The 13,092-nt window shown below is 30.9% G+C and overlaps 1 protein-coding gene across 1 annotated transcript; it reads right to left on the bottom strand.

Annotated features, from left to right (window-relative positions):
• Positions 1-2,979: 2,979 nt before the first annotated feature.
• Positions 2,980-5,329, bottom strand: LOC125876800 (cysteine proteinase 3). The gene is made up of 7 exons (XM_049558058.1): positions 5,104-5,329; positions 4,892-5,013; positions 4,480-4,595; positions 4,142-4,215; positions 3,797-4,061; positions 3,528-3,659; positions 2,980-3,424 (listed from the first exon to the last, which is right to left on the bottom strand). The coding sequence occupies exons 1-7, from the start codon at positions 5,289-5,291 to the stop codon at positions 3,251-3,253; spliced, it is 1,071 nt and encodes a 356-aa protein (XP_049414015.1). The 5' UTR covers positions 5,292-5,329; the 3' UTR covers positions 2,980-3,250.
• Positions 5,330-13,092: the final 7,763 nt, after the last annotated feature.

Below are 13,092 nucleotides of genomic sequence, written 5' to 3'. Positions count from 1 at the left end.
TTTTTGATCGGTAACTAAGTGGGGTTGAACACTTTTTTTTTAATTGTTGAGCACCCTTTGACTTCTTCATCTTTTACATTTTATATTTTGAAGTCTCATAGTGAAAATTTTATCGCCCAACTTGTAGCTAAGAGAGCACTCACAACCTTAAAATTTTAGATTCGCTACTGCTTTTATGTCTAGACTGTTTTTCCCTGTTTTATATAAATTAGACTTGGTTGTTTAAATGGTTTTGGGGTTGCTTTAGGGTTAGTTGGTTTTCTCGCCGGTTTGCTTAGTGTCGGTGTCGCTCACGATGGTCTGGGTCATGACAAACTTGATATCAGAGTCCTAGGTTCATTGATCTCATCATACTAAAACGAGTCTAGTAGAATCCTACAGATCGATACGAAGACGTCTATACTTTTTTGCAAGGGCTAAAAGACTTTAGGAAATTCTCTTCCTTCGTTCCTTAGTGCTATGACTTGATTTCGATTGGTACATGGTGATCCAAATTGGTATCTAATATCTTTCGTTCTTTTGTCCTCATATGGTTAACACTAGACGCACTAGCGCTAAAGTGATAGCTCCATCAGTAGAGCCCGCAGCTAGAGGGCATGGCAGAGGGAGAGGTATGGGAAGGGACGGGGACAGAGGAAGGGCAACACCCGCCAGGGGTGGAGCTCAAAATGTGGAAGTACCAAGGGAAGCAATCCTACCCCACCCCATGATTCAGTTATTGAGGAAAAGGTTGAGATTGAGATCGAGGATGAGGTTGAGCCTTAGGTAAAGACACATACTAGGGTAGAAGGTCTTCCCTCTGTGGATGCAGAGACTGTCCAGTAGATACTCCCTTTTCTGAGTGGGTTGATAGGTACTGAAGTCACTTCCATGGTTCAGACTGCTCATGTTTTGATTACTCGAACTTTTACTGCCACTAGTACCAAAATGAATAGGGATGAGGGGGCTAGCACTTTGTTCCGTTCGTTGCTTGGCCCTGTAATGACTGGTACGAAGTATGAATTACTATCAAAATAAATACAACATAGCTTAGTTTAACAAATATATTTTTCATGAATTATATATTCAAAGATTGATAGTCAGATAATAATGCATGACAAATTAAATAAAAATGAATGCAATACAATACAATGTTTGTGTATGCAATTAACATACACAAGTAGTTCATCACGGGTGTTCAAGAGCCAAACATACCCATCAAGAACAATTTTTCATTAAGCATTCAACTCTGTGCCCGAAATATTTTTTCATCCACAAGCATAAGTTTGAATGTCCGCATAAAATCATGAATGTAAATCAATCATATCAATTGATCCATCATGTCAAAATGCCATCAATCCATTATAAATAATTTTCAACGGGCATGCTTGAGTATGAATATTAATTATGTGAAAACACACATAGAATGTACAAAAATTATAGTTAGCCAATTTTAATAATTTCTAGTGTGCGGGATATCGATATATCAATAACAGGCCAATTTAATCAGGATAATCACTAATATTCACTATCCAACCTTAGTCGTAACATGCCACTGATAAATAATTACATATTTAACAAAATCGGTTAAATACCCATCCATATAAGTTATCACATGATAACTCCATAGGTGTTCGTGAACTCACCATTATGACACCCTTCTTAACCCAAACTCTAATTAACATTATTTATAAAAACATCTTTCAATATCGGAGTCTCGAAAATCTTAACTTATATAGATTTGAAAGAAAATTTAATCTACCAGAAGTTTTACCGCAACTTAATGCGTTAAACAAGTTTAATTTATTCAAAATAGGACTTTACGATGTTAAACAAGTTCACATCAAATTCGTGAAACAACTTCTATTTTTGCGCAGCACTTGAATTTCCAACTTCTATTTTTTTTTATTTTCTTCGAAACGCATTCCGATCTTGAGGGACCCATGTATCCGTCCGTCTCTGCAAGTCATAAAACAGATGTTAAACTAACGGAAAATGTCATTTAGGTAAAATAGGTTCTAATAATCAACAAATTTACTTTTAAGTTACGATAATAATATTTCGATGGTTTGTACTAGGTGTCTTATAAATTATAATGGTGCTATGTAGTTTGTAGAACACAAGGGAAATCTGTCTTTCAAATGTAGGAGATGATTCGAGCTAATTTAACACAATTTTTTTGGTGAATCAAATGAATAATGTGAGAATGATTGGTCGGTATTATTCGAAATAAGGTGGCCGGAGTGACATCTGTGGTGACAAAATGAGAGAAGTGAGACTGAGATAGTTTGGACATATGAAGAGATTATGTGTGGATGCACCAGTGAGGAGGTGCGAGAGGTTGGTTATAGGGGGTACGTGGAAAGACAGGGGTAGACTGGAAAAGTATTGGAGAGAGGTGATAAGACAAGATATGACGCAACTTCAGACTAGCGAGGATATGGCCATAGATAGAAAAGTGTAGAGGACACATACTAGGATAGAAAGTTATAAAGTAGTGTAATGTTGTCTTGCTTAATGCTTAGAATAGTTGGTGTTTGTTTATGTATTAGTTGTATTACTATTGTTCTTGTTTTGATATCCATAGACCATAAGTATTTATTGTTGTTTTCGATAATCTATCCTAGTAGATTGTTTATTGTGTTTTGATCATTGCACTATTTTATTGTTGTTATTGCTCCCTTCTAGTAGACTTTACATTGTTTTCTTGTGATGTGCTATATTTACTTCTTTGTATTTGGAATAGCTACATTTGAGCCGAGGATCTTTTGGAAACAACCTCTACCTTCACGAGGTAATGATAAGGTACATTCTATCTTTTCCAGATATCACTAGGTACATTGTTGTTTGTTGTTGGTATTATTCCCACTAATGAGGAGTAGAATCTATATAAATTCTAGCTGTGCCTTGTCTGCGAAACCAAAAAAGGATAACTAAGGACAGGACATTAAATCCATTAACAATTTTGACAAAAAGACATAAACTAAGGACAACAGTGGATTAATAATGTTTACAATAAGAATTTCTTCTTCCCTTTCATTACTTATAATGTATAAATTACATGGGGACTTTTCCTGCATAATAATCTCTGTGAACTAAATATTTTGATCTTATTGTTTCTTTCATATAAGTAGCCTAAACCATTTTTGTATGTATAACGATCCATACATGTTCTGAATATAAATCTGAGAATGGAGCCTGAATGCTGCTGCTGCATCATTAACTGGGACAACACGGATTTATGCATAATTTTTTCACAAAACTCCAAAGCTTAGGCAACGATTGGGTAGGATGCGCAAGTTGCAACACCACACATGTTCTTTCCCATCTCCATTTTGAAGTATCCATCCTCACCCCAATCTGCTCCCCATGAGTTCTTTATGAGCCAGTAGGGAACGCCATTTTCAACACCGTAACCCACAGCAAGAACAGCATGGTTTACGTCCTGCCAATGAAACAGTCAGTGTTTGTAATATTGTCCATATAGGCCTATTTAGGTGATAATAGATAATTGCATCTTCTCAGGTTACTCGGGACAGATGACTTACCATGGGAGTGTCGCCACATTCAGTGCTGGTGTAAACTCCGCTCTTATACTGTTTGAAACCTTTTACCACCTCAAAAGCAACACTAACAGGCTTAACCAATGCAACTGCATATTTCAGTTCATCTTCAGCACCCTGTACTAACACATGTTAATCAGGAGTCCATATGTGTAATTGGTAAAAGCAGCAGCTCAATAAGTTAAACAAATGGGTTGAATAACACTGGCAAAAAGTTGGTTCCATCCTGAGGAAACTAAAGAGATCTTAATTACCAGGGTAATATTGACAGAACTGATGACTTTGACACCAATATTTGCTTGTGAGAATTTACATATGCCATTCTTGCCGGTGTATGGATATGCTTCTTCAGTGTCAAGACCACCATTGTATTTAATGTACTCAAAGGCTTGTGATGGCAACCCCCCATTGCAGCCAAAGTTATTAAAAGATCCAGCACAGTCCACGAGCTGCTGCTCTGACAGAGAGATTCCCTTCCCAAATGCTTGGGCATATGCTGCCTCTAGTGCACCAGTAGTGCTGCCAAAACCCCACATATATATGCCTGCTCCATTAGATTTCAATTTTAGGAGTCCAACATGATTCTAACTAATTCTCACCTGAATGTCCAACAAGATCCGCACTTGCCCTGTGCCTTCACTGGGCTAACAATACCATCTTCCCTCCAGTCCTTCTATAATCACAAAATTGGAAATTTGGTGTTCGTTAGGATCAAAAAAATAATCTTTCTGCAACCAATTGAACACACTAATTAACGCAGCACACGGTGGATGGATGTTTAGTGTTTCTATCTTTATTATAGCAAAATTCAACTCAGTGCACTCTACCATCTTGGAAATAATAAAGCATTACATACAAACTAGTTTAATTAACTCTAATGAGTAACTCCAGAAATATATAACCATAAAGGATCGGAGTTCATTCTGATTGGATATACCGTCTCTGGCAGAACAACGTTAGTTAGCTTGAGATTGCCCTTTGTAGTGGCAGAACAGTTTTGAGATGCCCCCAACTTGTGTCTACGGAACTCATCCCATGTTAGGTCGGTAAACTCTGCCATGAAACATAAAAGTAATCGATAAACAATGAGGGAACAAGTAGATTGATCATAAGTTGCAAACACTTATCCAAGCATATATGATGAATATAGGAATTCAATTAAGAATTATTCATTTAGCTTGATTAGTTACTAAGTAAAATAAAGAAAGAACTTAACTTCTACAAAGTGTTTTTTTTTTTTTATACATCATGAATAAGTAGTTCATAGTGAGTTTTTATAATTTAAATAACAGGTATAACTAATTAGCAAGTGTGAACTTGTTTTCCTACTTGAAGATAAGAAAGTATACCATTGACACCGAGTTTGTATGATAGTCCTTTGCTGTTATGCGATCGGATCATCTTCAGATTGTCCAAAAATATCTCGAACCTTTGCTTGATCTCCTCAACGGACTCGTACCTTTTCCGATGCCTTTTATAAACATTCAAAAATAGAACAATATTAGTATAATTATAAAAGCAAAACGATAGAGAAATCGATCTCATTTTCGAATTTAGTAACCTGATAGCAAAGCGAGCGAAGGAGAGAGCATTGCGAGTCTGGCCGACGACTTGAAGAATTCCGTTCTCCAGCTCTTCGGAAACTACTACTTGCCTGATCGGATTCTCATCGGCGAAAGTCGCCGGTCCGGCAAGTGCAGCAGCGAAAAGGCCGGCGACGAGAACCAATAGGAGTGAGAGACTTGACATTGTAATTATTGTAATGTGGGAAGTATTGTAGGAATAGAGGATAATTTATTGAGGTTGATGGGCTCCATTTGAAAAGTATGGGGAGATATTTTTAGAATTTTTCTTTGTGACGTCTGATATCGTTAATAAAATTCAATTCATTTAAATTTATATTTGTATATTTAGGATCCAAATTCGAGCGGGACAAATGTCTAAGTGAGTTAAAAGTTAAAACTTGTTAGAAAAAAAATCCTATGGGAGGATCTTCAAGTTGACGTGCTCGCAAACATGATTAACATGGCGTAGTGGATGACCTTAATATTTTGTTATGGAATTCGTTTGGAAGTTTGAAATTAGTTACTCTTACCTAATATGGGAGTATCCACTATCCCATTTGGCATTGTCTTTTTTTTTTTTTCCATACTTTTTTTTCTCATTTTTTAAATACAACATAAAAATAGGCCAAAAAAAAAAAAGTTGGTGGAGCAACGTCAAATAGTGATTGATGACCTATTAGAAAGGGACGAAGAAGAATAATTGAGATATATATTTAATAATATTGGTCTATGTGAGACGTAGAAAAGCTAATTTATAAATATCATATGTAAAATTGACCTACATATATTAAACAAAGGTGTGATCACCAGCTCATGTTCGTTTTGGTCATGGACACAATTTTTATATTAAAGAATTAATTTTTTTTCAATAGTTCATAATAAAATATATTATAATATTTATGATATATTAAAAGTATTTGATTAATCACTGTTTATATAAAAATATATTTTTTTATTTCTTTCAAACCTTTCGTAAAAGTGAGTTATATATGGTATTTATCCAACCATATATGAGCACGTTCTCATCTATAACTTTTATCACTTATCAACACATCCATTTTTAAGAATCTCGGAATATTCAATATGTTTATCACAAATCTCATTCTCTTTAAGGAATAGATTAAAATCATTTGTATGTACTTCATAAATTTTCATTATAAGTTCATTTTTATGCCTTGAAACTTGTGCTTGTGGATGAAAAAATATTTCGGGAACAGAGTTGAATGCTTAATGAAAAATTGTTCTTGATGGGTATGTTTGGCTCTTGAACACCCGTGATGAACTACTTGTGTATGTTAATTGCATACACAAACATTGTATTGTATTGCATTCATTTTTATTTAATTAGTCATTCATTATTATCTGACTATCAATCTTTGAATATATAATTCATGAAAAATATATTTGTTAAACTAAGCTATGTTGTATTTATTTTGATAGTAATTCATATTTCGTACCAGTCATTACAGGGCCAAGCAACGAACGGAATAAAGTGCTAGACCCCTCAGCCCTATTCATTTTGGTACTAGTGGCAGTAAAAGTTCGAGTAATCAAAACATGAGCAGTCTGAACCATGGAAGTGACTTCAGTACCTATCAACCCACTCAGAAAAGGGAGAATGACACACCTCAACGTAACTCTAAAAGGTTAAGTGCACCACTACTTTATATTTCTTTATTTTGATGAAGGTTTTATAAAACTTATCAAATTAGGTCACATGACAACTGTGTGCCCAATACCTTTCAAACTAAATTGGAGATAATTATTTTCTACAGATTTTGAAGAATCATTTTAAGAACTCATAGTGTTCTTCCTTTTATAATTATCAAAAATAAAATAAAATTTATACCTAAAATCAGTGACGAAGCCAAAAAGTTTATCAAGAGTGTTCAAAAATAATGGTGTGGATTGTTAAAATAAAACAAAAAAAATTTGTGTTAAATGGAATTTGAACCCAAAACTTCTTAATTCAAGTTGACAACCATTATCATTGCATCAAAGACACAACTTTTATCAAAAAGTGTCCAATTTTAAATATATATCATTTAAATATAAAATTTGACATATATACAATGTAATTTTCTGATAAAGAGTGTCTAATTAGACACTTTGAGATGCTACAGCTCCGCCCCCGCCTAAAACTCGGATCCAAACCAAGCAAATATTTAAGTGAGTAATAAATATAAACTTATAGAAGATATCTTATGGGATTTTTTGTGGGATTATATGCGTTGACGTGCAAACATGAATAACGTGACGTACTCGATGACCATATTTTTTTGTTACCGGTTGGAAGTTTGAAATTAGTTACTCCTACATAATATATGGGAGTATCCCATTTTGATTTGTCTTTTCTTCTTTTTCTTTTTATTTTGTATTTTTTAAATACAATATAAAAATAGGCAAAACAAAAAGGTAGTAGAAAAATACTAATTTATAAATTTAATATTGTTACGAAACTATATAAAACAATGAGAAGAAAGTAGGGAGAATAGAAAAGACTTATTATTTCTCTTGAAGAGATGATTTTACAATGAAGAGAACCCCTCTATTTATACATGAAAATTGACTTGGTCTCAAAGTTAGGAATCCTAAATTTTCTCTAAAAGAGACATTCACTATATTGATAACACTCCTCCTTGAATATCTAATTCGTAGATAATGTGTCTTGTTAAAAACCTTATTAAAAAATCTTTTTTTTTAAAAAAATACTTTAGTGAAGGAAAAGAGTACACATATCTAATAATATGCATCTAGGCTCCCTCATCAAAAAACTTACAAGGAAAATTCAGTGGGACAAAACCTCATAGGGAAAAAAGAGTATAGCGCTACAACGCGTATTAACTCCCCCTAATGAGAACATATATCCAAAGAATTAAATCATCGCATTCCAAGTTTGTGCACCATATTCTTGAAAGTTGCCGTTGGCAGAGACTGAGTGAACAAATCAACCACATTGTCACTCGAACGACTCTGTTGCACATTTCTATCACTTTTCTTTTGTATATAGCTCATGTGTATAGAATTTTTTTGGCTAAATGTGTTTCGAATTTTCTCCCTTTATGAATCATCCTTCAAGATCAAAGAATTATGCAAGTTCCTCACTTCAATTTCTTTATGCAAATAATATATTGCCTTTTGAAAACTCTTCAAGTTCAATTCAAGATATCAACTTGCATAACAATATGAAAAATTCTTATTTAATCCTTATGAGGATTATAAACAAGTTTTTCAAAAACTTGAATATGCTTTAGATTTTAAATACTTCAGGAATTTTCATATCAACTTTGTGACAACATTCAATAGTAAATATATGACATCTTTTAGTGTCTAGGCTACAAGTCAAATAAGTTTTACGCTTACCAAGATGCACCATTTCACTTTTAAGCTGATAATTATTTCTACATCAGCATGCTTTAATAGACGCATAATTCATATCGTCATAATCTTTTACAATATTGCGTTATATTATATCAAAGATATCATCGATGAGATATCACTTTGTATCAGTTCACAATACGACATAACTTATTGAGGTCTCATCACTTCATTATTTCAGGTACCTACCCCTCTCATGAGGTTTAATGAAATGTTATGTCATAGGTTTTTCAAGAGCACATTGCCTCCTTATTGATCCTTTGCTCTTCCCCTTTTTAAAGGATTATTTTATTTATAACCGATTGATTTATCATGCTTCATGCCTGTCGTAGACTCTGTCATTCAAGGACATTTGCAACTCTTGGTTACTCTTATCTCCCCTTTATGTTAGATAAACTAACATACATTCCAATCTATTTTGGAAAATTCATTTTTGTGCATAATTAATTATACCACATATCAAAATTCTCAGATGAAAAATATTTGGTCCCTGATCATAAATCAATTGAGAGAAAAATTGATCATAATTTATTGGTTAGATGCATACGTTCCTTTAGTATGCATTACATTATATTTAACACCATGAAATTTTGTTCTCATAAGCAATGATTGATTATTTGTCTAAGGCATTTAATATCACATTAGCTTGAAAATTCATCAATATTATCAAGTTAAATTGCCTTGATTACATATTCTGAAAGTTGTGCTCTTAACTCAATTATCTTGAACAAACAATTTTGTGAATGTCAAACTGCAGATTGACAACAAGCGCACATGTGATTGGAAAAACTACAAAATATGGCAAACATAATATACATTTAAAATAAATAGCTACAGTTTTTATTTTTTATTTTTTATGTTATATGGATATACTACACAATAAATAGCAAAGTTAATTATATACAAATAATCAAAAAAGTTATTAATATTAAATAGGAAAGTTATTATTACACACCTAATTGATTATGTCTATGCATGTTTTGTGTGATTGGTTCTCCATGTTTACCCTCATTAATACTTTCTCTTTCATCAATCGTCCTATATCACAAAATTTCTGTATTTTTCTCCCAAATTTCTTTCAATTTAAGATCTTTTTGATGATTTTTGGAGCAATTTTTGTAATTTGAATCCATCAGATATCTTTTAATTGATTTTCTCCTCATTTTTATGAAGATCATATTTGTATACATATATATTGCCTCTATTTTTATAGGCTTTCGATTGAAGAATTATTTGTTTCTACATTACAATGACTATAGTTATAAAAATAAGTAGTACAAGAAGAACATGAGCAAAAAGAGATTGAGATTTGTGTGATTGTCAAATTGTATATAGTAGAATAGTTATATACATAGATACTTGTATTCTAATACTAACACAAGTTGAAATGGTGATTTGTGAATACAAGTATATTTAGATGCATAAGTAATCTATCGAATTTGAAAGGTTGATTAGGCAATACAAGTATAATTGGATACATTAATACTATATTTTGATAAACAAATAAATGAGTTAACACCATGCCTCAAGTATTATAAGAAAATTTTGACCAAAAAGAGATTGACGTTTGTTGTTTTTTTTCATTTTTTTATACAACCGAATACTTGCATACTTTGCTACCTACACATTCTATTATTTTCCATTTTGTTTTTGTTTTTAAGTTGTCAAATATATCTATCTTTTGTTTAACAGCAATGTATTCATATGTATACTATATTTGTGTATTCATTTTTTGTTTAACAACAATGTATTCATTTTTCAAACTATCGTGTTCATATGCTAAATTATTATACTTTATCTTGTTTAATATATTAATACATTAAGTTTTTACAAATACTTGTATCTTGATATATTAATACTTTAAATTTTATAAATAAAGATGCCAATTTGAATTTGTACCATTAATACAGTTTCCTTATTTAGTTCATTGTAATTAAAATTTTATCAATGTATAAATAGAAAAATAAAAAAACATATACAATAATATAGCTAAAAAAAGACATAAATTGTAGTCATTTTTTATAAATACCATACTTATAGTTATTGAACTTTAATAACCCTATAAATATAGTTATTTTTGTAAGTTGCTCGTTATTTTTATAGATGCATCTATTTCACATATCACATGACAAGTAAACGGGTCCATATTCACCTTTAATACTTTTCTGAATTTAAAATTTCGTCATTACATTAGTTGATCCAATCAACTTATCATGACACACAACAAAATGAATTCTTGAAGAATCTTTTAGTTCTTCAGTATATGAATGTCAATTTGAATTTTCTTCTTTTCTTTTTTATATTTTTTAAATACAATATAAAAATAGGAGGGAAAAAAGGGAAGTAGAAAAATACTAATTTATAAATTTAATATTGTTATGAAATTATATAAAACAATGAGAAGAAAGTAGAGAGAAAAGAGAAGATTTGTTATTTCTCTTGAAGAATTGATTTTATAATGAAATTTATAACAAATATGTAATAAATGAACTACATATTAAACAAAATGTATGATCGATAACCACCTCATGTACTTTTATAAATTGGAAAAATGGCTCAAATATGTCATCAAACTTTTTGAAAGGCTCATTTATGTCATTCGTTTAAAAATTGGCTCATCTATGTTATTGTTATTAAAGAAAAGGCTTATCCATGTCATTTTCTTAACTACAATTTTGTAAAATCATTTTTTACACCTCAAACAACTTTTAACACTTTTAAATTGAAGGTTTTTTTGCTTAATCTTCCTTAAGAACACCAAGAACACATAAAGAACATTAACAATTCTCAAATTTCAAATTTATTCAATTCTTCACGAAATCATCTCAAATTTCAAGAGTAGTTTTCATCCGATCTAGATACCAAAACTCAATATCTTTTGAGCTCGAATTCAACCTAACTCAACAAGACACACTTGAAATTTCTTCAAAGTTTCAAAACTTCAGCATTCTTTAATAGTAGAATTTTCTCCACGACTTTGAATCATTTGAAATTTTTAACATAGACTCGAAAAACACTATGAAAAAAAGATCTAATATCAAAAACAACTAAAAAATACGAATCAAGTAATTTTTTAAAATTTTGGGATTGATTTTCATTTTTTGGAATTCTTTTATTAATAGGGGTGATTTTTTTTAACTTTACAAATGATTTTAGAATTGTGATTTTTTTATAAAAGAAATAAATGATGTAGCTGAAATTTGAGATGATTTCTTGAAGAATTGAAGATGTTGAAAATTTGAGAATTGTTTATGTTCATTTGTTTTTGAGGAAGAAGAAGCAAAAATAGTACATTTGATCCAAAACTCCAATTAAAAAGTGTTTACAAGTTTTTTGGGGTGTAAAAAATAATTTTGCAAAATCGAAGTTAAAAAAAAGAGCATGAATGAGCCTTTTCTTAAACGATAATGACATAGATGATCCAAACTTTTAACGGATGACATAAATAAACATTTTCTAAATGTTCAATGGCATATTTGAGGGATTGAATTATGCAACATTTGGTTGGTGATACGAAAGAATTTTTATTACATTAATATAATATAAGGTTGATAGTATTAAATAATATTCAATATTATCTTCTTTCGTCTTATATTAATTGTGCACTTTCTATTTTCTTCATTTCTTAACAAATCATAAATAAAAGATACTATTTTTATGTTAAATTTTTTAACAATTATTTAGTTGATCCCATGATGCAATTTTGGATTAAAAAAAATTGTGAGACTTTTTCTTTATTTTCTCAAAATTGAAAACAATTGTGTTTATTGTAAATAACAAACTCGGAAAATTAAGCTGAAGTTTTACGAGAAATGAATAAAGGAATTCAAATCCGAGTAGAAGAAGTAATATGTGGTGGACATTTTTAAATGACAAAAAAATATGGTGGACATTTTAGAGGATAAAGATATTTAAGGACACATCATTTATATATATCCAATGAACACTCAAATATATGGAGCAATTTTGTCATTTTGTTAATTTTCCTGTTGAAAGCAAATTGACCGTGACGTTTGAAAAATAACAATAATAGAGGGTTGTGTGGTAATTGTTATATTATTTTGATAAATATAATATTTGGATACATTATATTATTTTTGGTTCATACATACATTAATAATTTGAATCACAAATCATAAGAAAATAATGTTGTGGTAAAATTATTATAAAATGATAATGATAAAATAAGATTATTAACTAAATAATAAAGGAAAAAGACTCAAATATGTTATCGAACTTTTAGAAAAAGCTCATTTATGTCATTCGTTAACAATTAGGCTCATCTATGTCATTGCTGCTAAAGAAAAGGCTCATTCATGCCATTTTTTTTAACTCCAATTTGGCAAAACAATTTTTTACATCCCAAACAACTTTTAACACTTTTCAATTGAAGTTTTTGAATCAAATGTACTCTTTTTGTCTATTCTTCCTTAAGAACACATGAAACACATAAACAACTCCCAAAATTTGAAGAAATTAATGATGTAGCCGAAATTTGAGGTGATTTTGTGAAGAATTAAAGAAGTTTGAAATTTGAGAATTGTTAATGTTCTTTATGTGTTCTTGGTGTTCTTAAGGAAGAAAAACAAAAAGAGTACATTTGAACC

This window comes from Solanum stenotomum, chromosome 9 (assembly GCF_019186545.1).
Source record: "Solanum stenotomum isolate F172 chromosome 9, ASM1918654v1, whole genome shotgun sequence".
Taxonomy (NCBI): domain Eukaryota; kingdom Viridiplantae; phylum Streptophyta; class Magnoliopsida; order Solanales; family Solanaceae; genus Solanum; species Solanum stenotomum.
Note: the sequence above shows the minus strand (reverse complement) of the source record. Positions and strands in the feature narration are given on the sequence as shown.

What these genes read in the sequence shown, in the direction of transcription:
- LOC125876800 (XM_049558058.1), bottom strand. Translation starts at nt 5,291, where the DNA reads ATGTCAAGTCTCTCACTCCTATTGGTTCTCGTCGCCGGCCTTTTCGCT. An exon ending in GTTCTGTCAATATTACCCTG is followed by an intron (nt 3,660 to 3,796) that starts GTAATTAAGATC and finishes GTGTTAGTACAG; the next exon opens with GGTGCTGAAGATGAACTGAA. An exon ending in AATGTGGCGACACTCCCATG is followed by an intron (nt 3,425 to 3,527) that starts GTAAGTCATCTG and finishes TTTCATTGGCAG; the next exon opens with GACGTAAACCATGCTGTTCT.